Source organism: Biomphalaria glabrata, chromosome 3 (assembly GCF_947242115.1).
Source record: "Biomphalaria glabrata chromosome 3, xgBioGlab47.1, whole genome shotgun sequence".
In the NCBI taxonomy this organism is placed as follows: domain Eukaryota; kingdom Metazoa; phylum Mollusca; class Gastropoda; family Planorbidae; genus Biomphalaria; species Biomphalaria glabrata.
In genome coordinates, this window is record NC_074713.1 from 13565811 (window position 1) to 13580289 (window position 14479).

Here is a 14479-nt window from a genome sequence, read left to right on the forward strand (position 1 = left end):
TTTTCTGCCACCAGTCTCTCTGTCCTCAAGATGACACATCTGACGTGTTCCTCAGGATGGTCAAGTTTTTTAAAAATTAATTTTGAATTAATGTTACTGCTGATGTGCTGTTGAGCGGTCATAATGTTAAGTTGTTAAGTTGGAAAGACTGCAACACCACGGAAACTGGTTCAAGAACAGATGAATAATTGACGACAATGAAAAGACAAATCAGAACACACAAGAGGAGGAGGCATTTACTATACATGTGCAGTTTATCTAGTTTTACTTGCAATCAGTCCCAGGAGACAAAGACATATTACTGAATTTGAACCAAGTAGACAACATAGAAGATATAGTAGTACAAGAAAATGGAATTCAAAAACTTTTAGCCAACACCAAACCAAATAAAGCGTCTGGACCTGATGGTATTCCAGCTAGATTACTCAAAGAACTAAGCAATGAGCTAGCCCTAGTGTTCAAAATACTCTTTCAGGCTTCGCTTAACCAGGGCAGAGTACCAAGGGACTGGAAAGAAGCTAATGTCACCCCCCTATTTAAAAAAGAAAAAAAAATCTGACCCAGGAAACTACAGACCAGTATCATTTACCAGCATCACATGTAAAATCCTAGAACACATAAGATGTAGCAACATCATAAACCACTTAGACAAACATAATGTCCTCACACCATACCAACATGGCTTTAAGAAATATAGATCATGTGAAACATAACTAATAGGACTAATTGATGATTTTTCAAAAGGTTTAGACAATAGTGAACAAATAGATGCTATCTTACTAGATTTTTCTAAGGCTTTTGACAAAGTTCACCACCATAGTTTGCTTAAAAAATTAAAACATTTCGGCATTAATGGTCCACTGCATCAGTGGATTAAAGATTTTCTGATAGGGAGAGAACAAACTGTAATAATTAATGGCTCTAAATCAACACCGATAACAGTAAACTCAGGTGTACCTCAAGGAACAGTCTTGGGTCCACTACTATTTTTAATTTACATCAATGATTTACCAAATTGCATTACTTCAGGAACAAAAGTCAGATTATTTGCAGACGATTGCATAATATATAGAACAATAAAAACAACACAAGACACAGATATTTTACAAAGAGAATTAGATGAATTACAGAAATGGGAATCAAATTGGAGCATGTCTTTCCACCCAGAAAAATGTCAGTTGTTAAGAGTAACAAAAAAACTAAAACAAATTAATTCCACTTATCTTATTCATGGCAAACCAGTAACACAGACTAAAAACGCAAAATACCTAGGTGAAAGACACAAAGATAAAGGCACATTCCTCGTCCCATATGCTAGGACAAATTTGTATAAATACTCCTTCTTCCCTAGTGCTATTAGAGCATGGAATGGGTTGCCTGAGCTAGCCAGAAAAACCAGTGACTTGGCAGAGTTTAAAGTCATTGGTTAATATGCATGACTAAATGCATGACGCGTAGGACGTAATCAATTTTTTTTAAGTAACGTCTGTATTATATAAGATAAGAAGATAAGATCGTTTTTTAAGATCCGCCAAACAGTCAAAGATCTCTAAGTTGAAACTTAAAGCTCGAAGGAATTGGTATTTTTCAGTCCATTGTGTCTCACACGAAAGAGGTAAATTTAGCACCGACGCTATCGCTAGGGACAGTTAGTGGAAAAAAGAATGCTAGCCATAACTGGGTAGTTTGTCTATGTCTTGACTTAACAATGACGTTAGACACATGCAGCGCGTCTCTCACAACAACAAGGAACAAAACCAATGAAGTCGAATACAATCGCAATTTGAAAAAAAAAACGAATACTCAAAGACATCTGCTCAGTTTCATCACTAAAATACCCAACAAATTCAGTTAATTCATGATGCTGCAGCTCGTATTTTGGGGGTTCTTGCTACTGCCAGTGCTCCGTTGATCCAAATCAACGTTTTGACTCGAACGATGGCATGTGAAGAACTTTCTCGTATCTCTTCTATTGTAAACTGGTGGACGTGTTTAACCTGCTGTTTTATCGAGCGCTGACACCGACTGCAACTCCGAAAGACTCTTTACTTTTGTTTAAAGAAAATATAACATTTATCACATCGAAAGATTATTGGATAAAAAAAATAATTCTAGACCTTAACTATATAAAAAAATAATTGTGGCTTTGTACGTCTTTGCAATTTCTTGTGTGACTAAAAAGGCCAATCCTTTGTACTCTCTAATACTATTGTGTATGGCATCTGCAATCCAGGACATTCCTTTCTCGCTCTTCATGTGGATCAGTCCAGTGCAACTTTTTCCCAGCTATTAGTGCCGATTTTTAAGAGCTTTATGTCGCGTTTCATACATCAGTATACCTTAGCGGTGGACGACCAGCGGATCTCCTGCCTTCTGTTAAATCAACCTACAGGATGTCTTGTGAAAGTCGACATTGTGGCATTCATAATAACTAAAGTTATGTGCAAATATAAACAACTAACATGCTATAGAATATGTGACATCCTTTATAAGAGCAAATAATTGCAAGCCTAGAAGAAATCGTACGTGTTCGGACATGAACTACAGATTTACCTATTCTAGTCTAGAAGTTAATTTCATGGTGCGCAAAAAAATGGCTAGAATTTGGCTACTCAGAATCCAGGGGGGTGCACGTGCACCCCTTTGCACACCCCTGCGGGCGCCATGGGGATAGGCAACCCTTTTGTATCGGGGGCCGCATTTGAAAAAAAAACATAAATGGTGTTTGTGTGATGACAAATTTCCTTATGGATAATAAAGATTATTATTAGTATTATTGTTATATATATATATATATATATATATATATATATATATATATATATATATATATATATATATATATATATACTTACAACTTAAAAATATACAATATTGACAGTGTATAAATGTCTTTTGATTCATTTATACTGTATTGTACACAAACTTTTTTTTCTGTCAGATATTTATTAGAGCTGGGTGGACTCAGAGCCGCCCAAAGATCACAAAATTAAAAATCCCAGTCTTCACCATGATTAAAACCTGGGATCCCCCGCTTCAATAGCCAAACGCATTATTCCTTTCAAGGACGCGATCGTGCTTGCAAAACCCATGTTGGATCTAGACCTACACCTAGTTTTCTAGGCAAATTTAAATGTGAATACATTTTTATAAGTTATAAAAACAGGCTATACCTCCTTTATGTCACTTATTGAGTGATTGTTTTTCTCTTAAAAATTAATAAAAGTTGGATTTTAAAACTTTTATTTACCCTGCCACCTTCCCCCCTCTCCCCTAGAAGGAATTCTGGTTAAGCGATTGTATATAGATCTTGTACAACTTTTAAGTCCAATGATAAGTATTTAGATCTAGACATAGGAAACAATGCGCAAAATTTTCCTGAACATTAATTTATTTAACTCTTGAATCAATAAAGCCTTACATTCGGAAATTCCCGAACGCGATAGTCCTTTCAAGAGTGCTATAATCATGTGACTATAATCCTTCAAACCAATGTTGAATCTAGATCTAGATTTAGTCTCTAGCCAAATTTACATTTAATAATGTCCACTTTAAAGAAGAAAAAAAAAGATTTATTAAACATCTTTTAGTCGTTAAATCATAGATAAATATGATATGATCAAATTGTTACAGCAATTATGCCGAGACTTTCAGTTGCTGGAGGCCCTTTATGAAATTTGGACACCACAGCTCTCCAAATAAAGTAGCCGGCGATTGTCCCACATTAAGATATAAGAGAGCTCTTGGTGGACTTTTATGTGCAGGGCCTTGTCCCCACAGAAATATAAAATCACATTTCAAAGGTAACTTGCTAATGGTTTAGAAAATTGTTGTAATCTAACAAATGTCGACCATAGCAGTTTAATAATAGGACTAAGGTTAAAAAAAAACAGGAAACCGTTATTGGTAGGCCTATTCTACAGTTTGGTAATACTTTTGTCTGGTAACCTACAGCTTATAACATTTAAGGCTAGTAACCTTCTTTGGTCTGCTATCCAGTGGTGGACTGGCTATATGGGCACTTGGGCAAATGCCCGCTGGGCCGATACCTTAATGGGCCGGTAGGCCACCGAAAGAGCCGCATGGACGCCACTATGTATTAAATTGTCAATGGTTTTATAATATTCTCTTATAAAAGCGGCATCATGTTTAAAAGAAATATCTCTACAGCGTAATACTAATTTGATCTAACACATTTTCCGAAATAATGTAATAGCCTACATACATAAACAGTGTTACTAGAAGGCTTCATCCTTTTAAGGCCTACACACTTAGCGATTAAAAAGCTAAACATACCTAATAAAACTTTGCAGCTAAACTTTCACATATTTTGAGGACACATACGAGAACAAAAATTTGTTTTTGTGTGGAAACTAAATAAGTGCAATCACAGGTCGATGGTGAGTGACTGTAATTTTACAACAGTCACAAGGATAACAACTAGTTAGCAAGTTCCTCAGTTCTGAATATTACGCATGAGCGTAAACAATTAAATACTTCACATTAAGTACAACTGTACATTTGTGGTGAAATGTTATGTAAAACGACAATAGCAAATTAAAAAAAAATCGAAAAATTAATTTCAAATATTGCTAACTCTTGTTGGGTGTTAAAACAAAATTAACATTGAATTATAATACAGTATAAATATGAATTAGAAGACGTTATACTATACACAGTTAGCTGGCGCATTTTACTTATTTGTATATAATATATAAAACTATAAACTATGACTATGCACCAAATATTTTTTAGTACAAAGACAAGGCGTGTTAATCTAAATAGAAATAAGACTTTATATTATAAATTCGCATTACATACGTAACAGCGATATCTGGCACATTTTAAAAGCTTGTCTTGACCTTTGAGTTGTCTAGTAAACATGTAATATTTCTTAACTACGTCACGCTGTTTCTGTCTAGATGTGCGGGTATATCTCCTGAGGTAAAGATGAGCAACCCCCACCTCCTTTTGAAAGAAAACTAATCTCATTGTTTGATTCTATTGACTTAATATATAAAGAAAAACCTTACAGTAAAATTTAAGATCGCAGAAAATAAATTGATCTAAAGCACCACAATTAGATCTAGCAAACAAAGAAAAAAATATGCTGGAATGTTAAGAAACACTTGACCTCTGTAACTAGTGTACGGATATAATTTATCTATATGCTTGACTGATCATGCCAATGTGTTATCTTTTATTACCTGCATACTAAATACTATTGCGTATGCCCAAGGAAAAAAAACGCGAGAAGGTCAACACAATCATCTATACACACTACACTAGGACTACATGTATAGGCTCACTACTAAATTTTACTATCCGGTCATATCCGGCTCTGGCCGGATATCAAAAAGTACTATCCGGTGCACCCCTAATATATATATATATATATATATATATATATATATATATATATATATATATATATATATATATATATATATATATATATATATATATATATATAATTTAGTTAGTTTTAAAAAATATAGCTTGCCTATACTTTCGTATTACAGGTTAAGGCAAGACCAGGTATGTGTACACTTTTAGAGTCACTCATGGACTAACATCTACAACCTTTTGAAAAAAAACAACAGAAAAGCAGAAACCAAATTTTGAATATACTGTTTAGATTTTACAATTTAACATCTCTAACATTCAATTGAACAAATGTATTAAAGTCTGATCAAATAAAAGTACACCAGTAGCAGGTCTGGTTTGTTCAATGTTTCAAGTTCACTTATTTAGTATTTGACGTATACAGTTTGATGTATACGATGATTAGAAATGCAAACCAGAAAATTATTTTAGTATTCAGCTCTTCTTGATCGAAGAGAAGGGAAATTTCTCACCCTGCTGCAGATATATCTGCCACATACATGCATGGGAAGTTGTGTCTGCTGGAGATATACCTGCCACATACATGCATGGGAAAGTTGTGTCTGCTGGAGATATACCTGCCACATACATGCATGGGAAAGTTGTGTCTGCTGGAGATATACCTGCCACATACATGCATGGGAAAGTTGTGTCTGCTGGAGATATACCTGCCACAAACATGCATGGGGAAGTTGTGTCTGCTGGAGATATACCTGCCACATACATGCGTGGGGAAGTTGTGTCTGCTGGAGATATACCTGCCACATACATGCATGGGGAAGTTGTGTCTGCTGGAGATATACCTGCCACAAACATGCATGGGGAAGTTGTGTCTGCTGGAGATATACCTGCCACATACATGCATGGGGAAGTTGTGTCTGCTGGAGATATACCTGCCACATACATGCATGGGGAAGTTGTGTCCGCTGGAGATATACCTGCCACATACATGCATGGGGAAGTTGTGTCTGCTGGAGATATACCTGCCACATACATGCATGGGGAAGTTGTGTCTGCTGGAGATATACCTGCCACATACATGCATGGGGAAGTTGTGTCTGCTGCAGATATTCGCACGGGGAAAAGGATCGCATCTGAATCTGGCCATGCGCTTTTAAGTTAATTCATTTTTGGTCCTCGGAGATGAAGGACGTATGATATTGTATTAAGCTTTGAAATAAGTGTATTTGTAAGACATATTTATATTTTGGACTTAAGAGTTATGGATTGTAACTATTTTGGAAGCTATTTTTATTCATTCATTGCGCCTTTATGACTAGATTTGTCCATACATTATTTTATAATTAATAAAAACATGTAAGTTGTCTGCTGATAAGAGTGTTAATGGGTAAATATCAATGTTTGTCGTCCTATGAAAGAACCCAAAGTAACACACAACAAGCTGAGTAGTAATATAAAGTGTTACACATCTCTGAGTAGATCACTTTCCTGCACACAGCTCCATGTAAAGGATCAAAGACGTACTTAGCAAATAGGTCAAATAGAATTTTTAACTTCCTAGACAAGACTTAATGAATGAAACAGGTTTGAGTCTTATCAAAGAGTGCAAGACACAATGGATCATTTTGGAAAAGAACAGATTTGTTTAACGGAAGATAAACTAAAAGCATTATTGTAAGTAAAACACAACTAGTCTGAACAAAATTAGGACCCCCCCCCCTTTTTCCACTTTACAGGATGGTGACTCGACAGTAGTGGATAAACTTTTTTCTAAATAAAGCAACACATCAACAGCAGAAATAAAACAAATCTAGGTCTTAACCTTCAACCAGATCACCTTGATCCACTGGCGGATCCAGGGGGGGGGCGGTAGGGGCGATCGCCCCCCCCCCCACTCGGCCGCCCCCCCCCCCGAAGGGGGGGGGGGGGGGCGGACGAACTTTAGTATAGGATTCACACAATTTGTATACGAATTTATTACTTATGTTAAAAATATATACTAATTATTTATATTTCAACCTATTTTTAGATTATTTCGCCCCCCCCTCTAGTATGTTGGCCGATTTGGTGGGGTCGGGAGGGGGCAATGGTATCAATCCCGCCCCCCCCCCCACTTTCGAGTGGGGGGGGGGCGGTTCAATTTATTGGTAGAAATCACAGCCTGCTAACAAAATCAATTAAATATCTATATCCTTGTAACTTGTTATTAATATTTTAACCGATCTTTATATTATGTCGTTCCCTGTTTGCCGATTGGTGGGGGGGGGGACGAATACCTCTTCTGCCTTTCCCACCTAAACCCTTTGAGTAAGGGGGGCGGTCCGTTTTTATGGAGAAATCATAGTTTGTGAACAAAATTAGTTGAATTAATATATACATTTTATATTATGTCGCTCCCTTTCTGGTATTTTGGCCGATTCGGTGAGGTGAGGGTGGGGGGGGGGGGGCGATTGCATGTACTGCCCTCCCCACTCTAGCCCTCTGAGTGCTGGGGGGGCGGTCCTATTTTTGTGGAGAATCATAGTTTGTGAATAAAATTAGTTGAATATCTATATAATATAAACTACGTATTGATATGAGACCCATTGTAAATATGTCGTACCACACTCTAATCTCTAATCTCATTAGTAAATTTAAATGAAAAAGGGTTTTACCAGGTGGGAGGGGCGATACATGCAATCGCATTTCCCCCATCGGACAAATCAATACTTTTTCTTTTTGTATTATAGTTAAGAAATTACAAAATTAAAAAAATCTGTCAATAATATAATTTATATATACTATAAATTAAATTCTTATATCGAGTCGCCCCATACCTATTCTTTAATGCCAAATGCAATCTTTAGCAGAAATTAGTAAAGGAGCGAGGATTAATCGTTTTCACTCTACCGCCATTCCCATTTCCAGACAGAGTTTTTGTAATTTCACATGAAGTTATCATAAGTATTTTAAGAAAGACTTTGCATTGGAAAAGTTAGAATTCAAACGAAATTTTTCAGTATAAGAGTCATGATTGAGATGAGTTCTAAACCGAAAAAAATACATTTATAGTCGCCTTTTCCCAACCTTTACTCAATCTGATATTTTTCTAGCTAAATAAATTTGGGACTATAACTCACAATTTATGCTAGAGTTTTCGTGAATACTATTTATCGAATAAGTTTTTTTTCGGCGGCGATCCTCAAAGCAAAAATCTAAATACTTGGGGTATCCTATCTTTTCAAGGAACAAATCGGTTTTATTTGCAATGTATTATGGGTCTATAAATTCAAATTAGAATATTTTTCAAGTACAACATTATTCGAAAGGTCGTTTTAATAGTATGAATAATGAGCTTTAGGTCAGGAGAATGCGTTTCTGCAGTGAAGAATGCAAGAAAACGCTTTTGGTGTCGGGGCTTCGCCCCGAACTCCATTTATGAGTAATGAGTTGTAGATGTCAGGAGAATACGTTTCTGCAGAGAAGAATGCAAGAAAACGCTTTTGGCGTCGGGGCTTCGCCCCGAACTTCATTTATGGGTAATGAGTTGTAGATGTCAGGAGAATGCGTTTCTGCAGTGAAAAAAGCAAGAAAACGCTTATGGCGTCGGGGCTTCACCCCGAACTCCATTGATGAATAATGAGCTGTACTTGTCAGGAGAATGCGTTTCTGCAGTGAAAAAAGCAAGAAAACGCTTATGGCGTCGGGGCTTCGCCCCGAACTCCATTGATGAATAATGAGCTGTACTTGTCAGGAGAATGCGTTTCTGCAGTGAAAAAAGCAAGAAAACGCTTATGGCGTCGGGGCTTAGCCCCGAACTTCACCAGAGAACCTTATAGCGCTGCCCCGGTTGTTTTGGTTTTCGCCGAAGGTTGAGAAATGCTGCTTTTTTTATTCTCATATATACATATATATGTGTGTGCGTGTGTGTGTGCGTGTGTGTGTGTGTGTGTGCGCGCGCGCTGTATGCACGTTTATGCGTATTGTTAGGGTTTACTGGGCGTTAGGGTTAGGGTTTGGAAAAAATCGCCCCCCCCCCCCACTCCAAAGTGTTCTGCACATTCAAACCGCATTCCATAAATATAAATCCTTGACAAGTCGGGTGTTGCTATTCCTTATCATGTTGAAGAATGTTCAAATAACTTGTACCAACACATGCCTTTAGCTTGATATAGAAGAAGAAATGTACAAAACCAAATACCTTTTTTTAAGAATGTAATGAAAAAGAAAAGAAACTTAGTCTTAATTATAACACACTTTTTAGGAATTATTTTTCATTTTTATTTTTAACACTATGTATTGATTGAATCCAAATTTAGGGAATGAAATTTCACTAAAATGAATTAGTTTCACAGACTTATATATAATAGGCCTATGGTCAGTTTTTGTTTACCGAAATAGTGTTGCCTACATAAATTGTAAGCGTTGTAAAAGTTTCTTCATGGAGATAGAATTGAAGATGCAGCAGGTTTTCGCTCAAGTCGGCAAGGGTTTTGATTTCGGGCGGGACTCGGCGCTAAGCGTCTTCTGGCCTTTTTCTCTTAGTAAGAAGATTTTTAAAAAAGGCTAATATTGATGTGTTTTTTTTCAGAGCGCACTATTCATCCTAATAATAAAAGTAGAGGGCCATATTAAATCTAATAATAAAGAGGCAGCCCTGGCCAATAGTATTATGCGAGCTACATTCTAGGTACGTCTGTAATGGGCGTGAGCTTTTTAACAATATTCTTCTTGGTAAGTAAGACGTCTCTGTCGCGGACGTTTTTTGTCGCACAAAAGTCGTCACTATTATAAAGTGCAATAGGCGGAAGAAATTCGACTTTTCTGAGACAAAAAAAAAAAAATCCAGAAGAATCACACTAAAATGTTTTCTTGAAAACGTTTAGACCAATATTGTTGCACACGCGCCTCACAAAAAGCGGTCCACATTTAAAAAGGTCTTATTAGAAGATAAAACGCCGTCTCCTACTTAAGATATTTTAATTTTTGAACATGTAATTTTACTAATACACATATAAATTACACTGAAAATAAAACATTTTTTAACCGGCTCTCGCGTTAACTATTTGATTATACTTTGGAATGTAAAAGTTCAGGGTGGGTGAGAGATGGTGAAGATGGAGATGTTTTTTGAAGTTCCTCTTTTAAATTTTGTGTTCACGTCAGCAAGTGTCGTTTGATGTGTGGGCACCATAGGGGGGGGGGGTCGGAATTTAGTGACTGATTTTTGGTTTTAATGTTGTTTATTTCAGGTGAGATTTTAATACTAAACCATCACTTTCCCCTGTACAGCCAATTATGTTTTAAGTTTAAAATCACCTACCAGGAGGTTTAGCAGTTAAATCCCCTCTTCTATAACACAAAACGAAAAAAAAAATGCAAACGACAATCCCCAAATTCCAAGAACACAGCTAAGGAAGATTTTGATTTAAAAAACCCCTTCAAAATTTACGATAAACCCCCTCTTCAATATAAAAAAAGCAAATAACAAACTCAAAATTCTATGAGTTTAGCCAAAGAGGGTTTTGAGTTTAAACCCCCCTCCAGTGGGGTATGAGGCTAAAAAACACTTCTTCAATATAAAATAAAAAGCAAATTACATACTCTAAAATTTATAAGCGTAGCCAAAGGGGTTTTGAGTTCAAACCTCCCGCCAGCGGGGTTTGAAGCGAAAAAAATACATCTTCAATATAAAAAAATGGAAATTACGCACATTCAAAATTCTATGAGCGTAGCCAAAGGCAGAAACGTAGCAAGGTACGCGTTGGCCCGGGTTCAAGAATATGTTGATGCTGCTTTAGAACAGATGACTTGTGTACAGTCAGTACAGTATCTCTGTCTGTGTGACAGGTGATGATCTTTGTGATCTGGTGTGTAATTATATTATTTATTCTTGTACCTGAGACTGCCTGCTATTATTACTGCTATTGCTGTCATAACTGCTATATCTGCTGCAACTGTTGCTGTAGTATTTTGCTGAAGAATTTTGTTACTTTTTTAAACTACAAAGTAACAAATCTTTCAGACTAGCGAGTCCCTTAAAACTAGTAGGCCACATTTGCAGAAAGGGGCTCCTTGGCTTAGTGGTTAAGCGCTTGACTTCCAAACCTGGAGTACTGGGTTCGAATCTCAATGAAGAATGATTTTAATTTTGTGGATTTTTAGGGCGCCCAAGTGTCTACTCAACACCAATGGTCACCTGACTATAGTTGGGAAAAGTAAAGACAGTTTGTCATTGTGCTGGCCACATGACTCCCTGCTCGCTAAACGTTGGCCTAAAAAACCTTAAGGCATTTGCCCTATAGATCGCAAGTTCTGAAAGGGAACTTTTTATTTTTCATTTGCAGACTTACCACTTGCATAAAATGAATCGTTTGAAATTTATAATCTACAGGAATGTGTGAGACTTTATGATGTGTTTATTTCTAAAGAAATATTTGAATAATAACCAGCCACGTAACGTATGTCTAGCTGGAACCGAGCGGACGTGACCTTGACCTTTTCTTAATCTTCTTTATTATATGATAGAAAAAAGTATGATAGAAAAACGAACAATTACGGCAATGTCTACTAAGATTAAAATGTTAACAAAATGGCGGAAATAGGATGTGCTTGTATTTTTTTTAAAGTAACCTATTTATAATTTTCTTGATTAAAGAAAAAAATTTAATTCAAATGGTTTATTTACAATGTATTCAGCTATTAATTTTTTTTTTGGGGGGGGGGGGATTTTTAACCCTTAAAGTGCTGAACTGTTTTATAATGAGTGCATACAAAATGGAATTACAATTATGATGTTTAGAGGCAAAACATCCACACGCGTTTTAAGGGTTAAGTTAACCCGAATGACTTTGAAAACAATCAAGACTGTGTCGATCTTTAGCAGGTTGATGAAATATCTAGACGACGTTATGTGTTATGTGTTATGTGTTATGTGTTATGTGTCTCAGCATTATGTCTGCGAAAAAATAATTAAATGAGCTGAATAAGACTTACATATTAATATGAATGATTGAAATAAAAATAAATGTTTAATGAGATTTCTTTCAGTTATTCTTTTTTTTCCCATTGAAAATGTTCATCACCTTGCTTACGACTAACAGAAGTAAAATGGAAATTTGTTTTTGAATCTCTTTTATTAGTTTAGAGCATCTACCATGCGCTACAACTTATAGCATGTTCAGTGTGCTATAATGCTATATTTTATTTTTGGACATGTGGGGTGAAGCGTGAAGGGGTGTATGGGCGAAGGTTTCCTTGCTACCTTTAGGGATTCGAATTAGAACCTCTTGACACAAATCCAAGCAGTTTTTGTCACTCAGCTAAATGAATAAAAGTTATTTAGAACTGAAATGTAGTTATCCTATCCCAAGACACAACAATCTGATGATAATCTGAAAGTAAATCCATCTACAAAATGAATCTTCCAAGTAAAAAGACAAATTAGTAAAACAATATTTCTAATAATATGAATAGCGTTACACAAGAAACTAACCTGGGTTTTTTTTAATTCTGATACTTGGTGAGTAATATTTAAAAAATGTGGCAAGATATGTAGGTCACAGTTGGGGTTGCGTATCCATGGAAAAACTGCATTTCTCATTAATCTTCGGACTCGAAGACAAGCCTTATTATTATAAATTGTAAAACAGCACCTATCTAAACAAATCATAAATAGAAATCAAATAGTTTTATATATATATATATATATATATATATATATATATATATATAGTTTTCTACATGTTTGGCATTTTATTTTTAGAAAATCTGGTATGTCTGACATCATGTGGGAGGCCGAAAGGGAAGGGGTTGACCCCCCTCCACAAATGAAATCCCCCCCCCCCCCGACGCAGGGTGTGAGGTCGTAATTTAGTGACTGTTTTTTGTCTTTGATTTTGTTTATTTTAGGTAAATTTTAATACTAAACCATCATTTGCCCCAGCACAGCCAAGGGGATTTTGAAATTAAAACTCCATACCAGGGGGGTTTGCAGTTATATACCCCTCTTCTATAAAACAAAATTTAAAAATACAAATGACAATCCCCTAATTCTAAGAGCATTGCCAAGGAAGATTTTGATTTTAAAACCCCCTCCAAAACTTACAATTAACCCCCTCTTCAATATAAATTACACACTCAAAATTCTATGAGCGTAGCCAAAGGGGTTTTGAGTTTAAACCCCGCTTCAGCGGGCTTGAAGCTAAAAAATATCTATTCAATATAAAAAAAAAGCAAATTACGCACTCAAAATGTTATGAGCGTAGCTAAATGGGTTTTGAGTTTAACCCCCCCCCCTTTAGCGGAGTTCGAAGCTTAAAAATACCTCTTTAATATTAAAAACAATTAAATTATACACTCAAAATTCTATGAGTGTAGTTAAAGAAGGAGTTAAGTTGAAACCCCCCTCCAGTGGGGTTTGAAGCTAAAAAATACCTCTTCAATATAAAAAAAGCAAATTATACTCTCAAAATACTATGAGCGTAGCCAAAGGGGGTTTTCAGTTTAAACCCTCCTTCAGACAGGTTTGATGCTAAAAAAATACCTCATTAATATAAAATAAGGAAATAACACACTAAAAATCTAGTCAAGCCAATAGGAGGGGGAGGGTTTGAGATTAACCTCCACTCCTCCAGATGTTTTTTTTAAAGTTTAAAATCCCCTCCATATGGTTTTTTAGTTTAAAATCCCACTACAGAACGTTTTGAGGTGGAAAACCTCTATCTTCAATATTATTTTAAAGCAAACTGCAGTCACCAAATTCTATAACCGTAGCTAAATGGTGTTTTAAATTTAAAAAAAAAACATCTCGAAAGATTTTTCTAGTTTAAAACCCCCCAACACATTATTTTGAAGATAAAACTTCCTTTTTCGAAATAAAATCTAAAGAAAACTACAGTCACCTAATTCCAAGAGCGTAGTCAAGAGAGATTACAGACTTCAGACTTGCCAGTGACAGATTTTTGTGGAAACAGCTTGCCGCCTAATGCGCCGAACGTGGAGGGAGGTTCTAAGGTTAGTAAGAATAGCACATTAGGTTTTTGAAATAAAACTTTTCAATAGCAGGATAATGCACTGTAGATACCTCAGAATATGCATTTTGTTGGCTTTTAATATCTGAAATAGTGCTTGGCGGTAAGGCTCTTCCCCGCGC

General features: G+C 36.0%; 1 protein-coding gene and 1 long non-coding RNA gene across 2 annotated transcripts; both read left to right on the plus strand.

The window, feature by feature from the left end:
- Window positions 1-3664: 3664 nt before the first annotated feature.
- LOC106078485 (uncharacterized) lies at window positions 3665-5600 on the plus strand. Its single transcript, XR_001219858.2, has 2 exons — window positions 3665-3803; window positions 5523-5600. It is a non-coding gene; the product is annotated as an uncharacterized LOC106078485 (long non-coding RNA).
- Window positions 5601-5929: 329 nt separating this feature from the next.
- Window positions 5930-6508, plus strand: LOC129925011 (thioredoxin domain-containing protein 2-like). The gene has a single exon (XM_056022863.1). The coding sequence runs from the start codon at window positions 5930-5932 to the stop codon at window positions 6506-6508; it is 579 nt and encodes a 192-aa protein (XP_055878838.1).
- Window positions 6509-14479: the final 7971 nt, after the last annotated feature.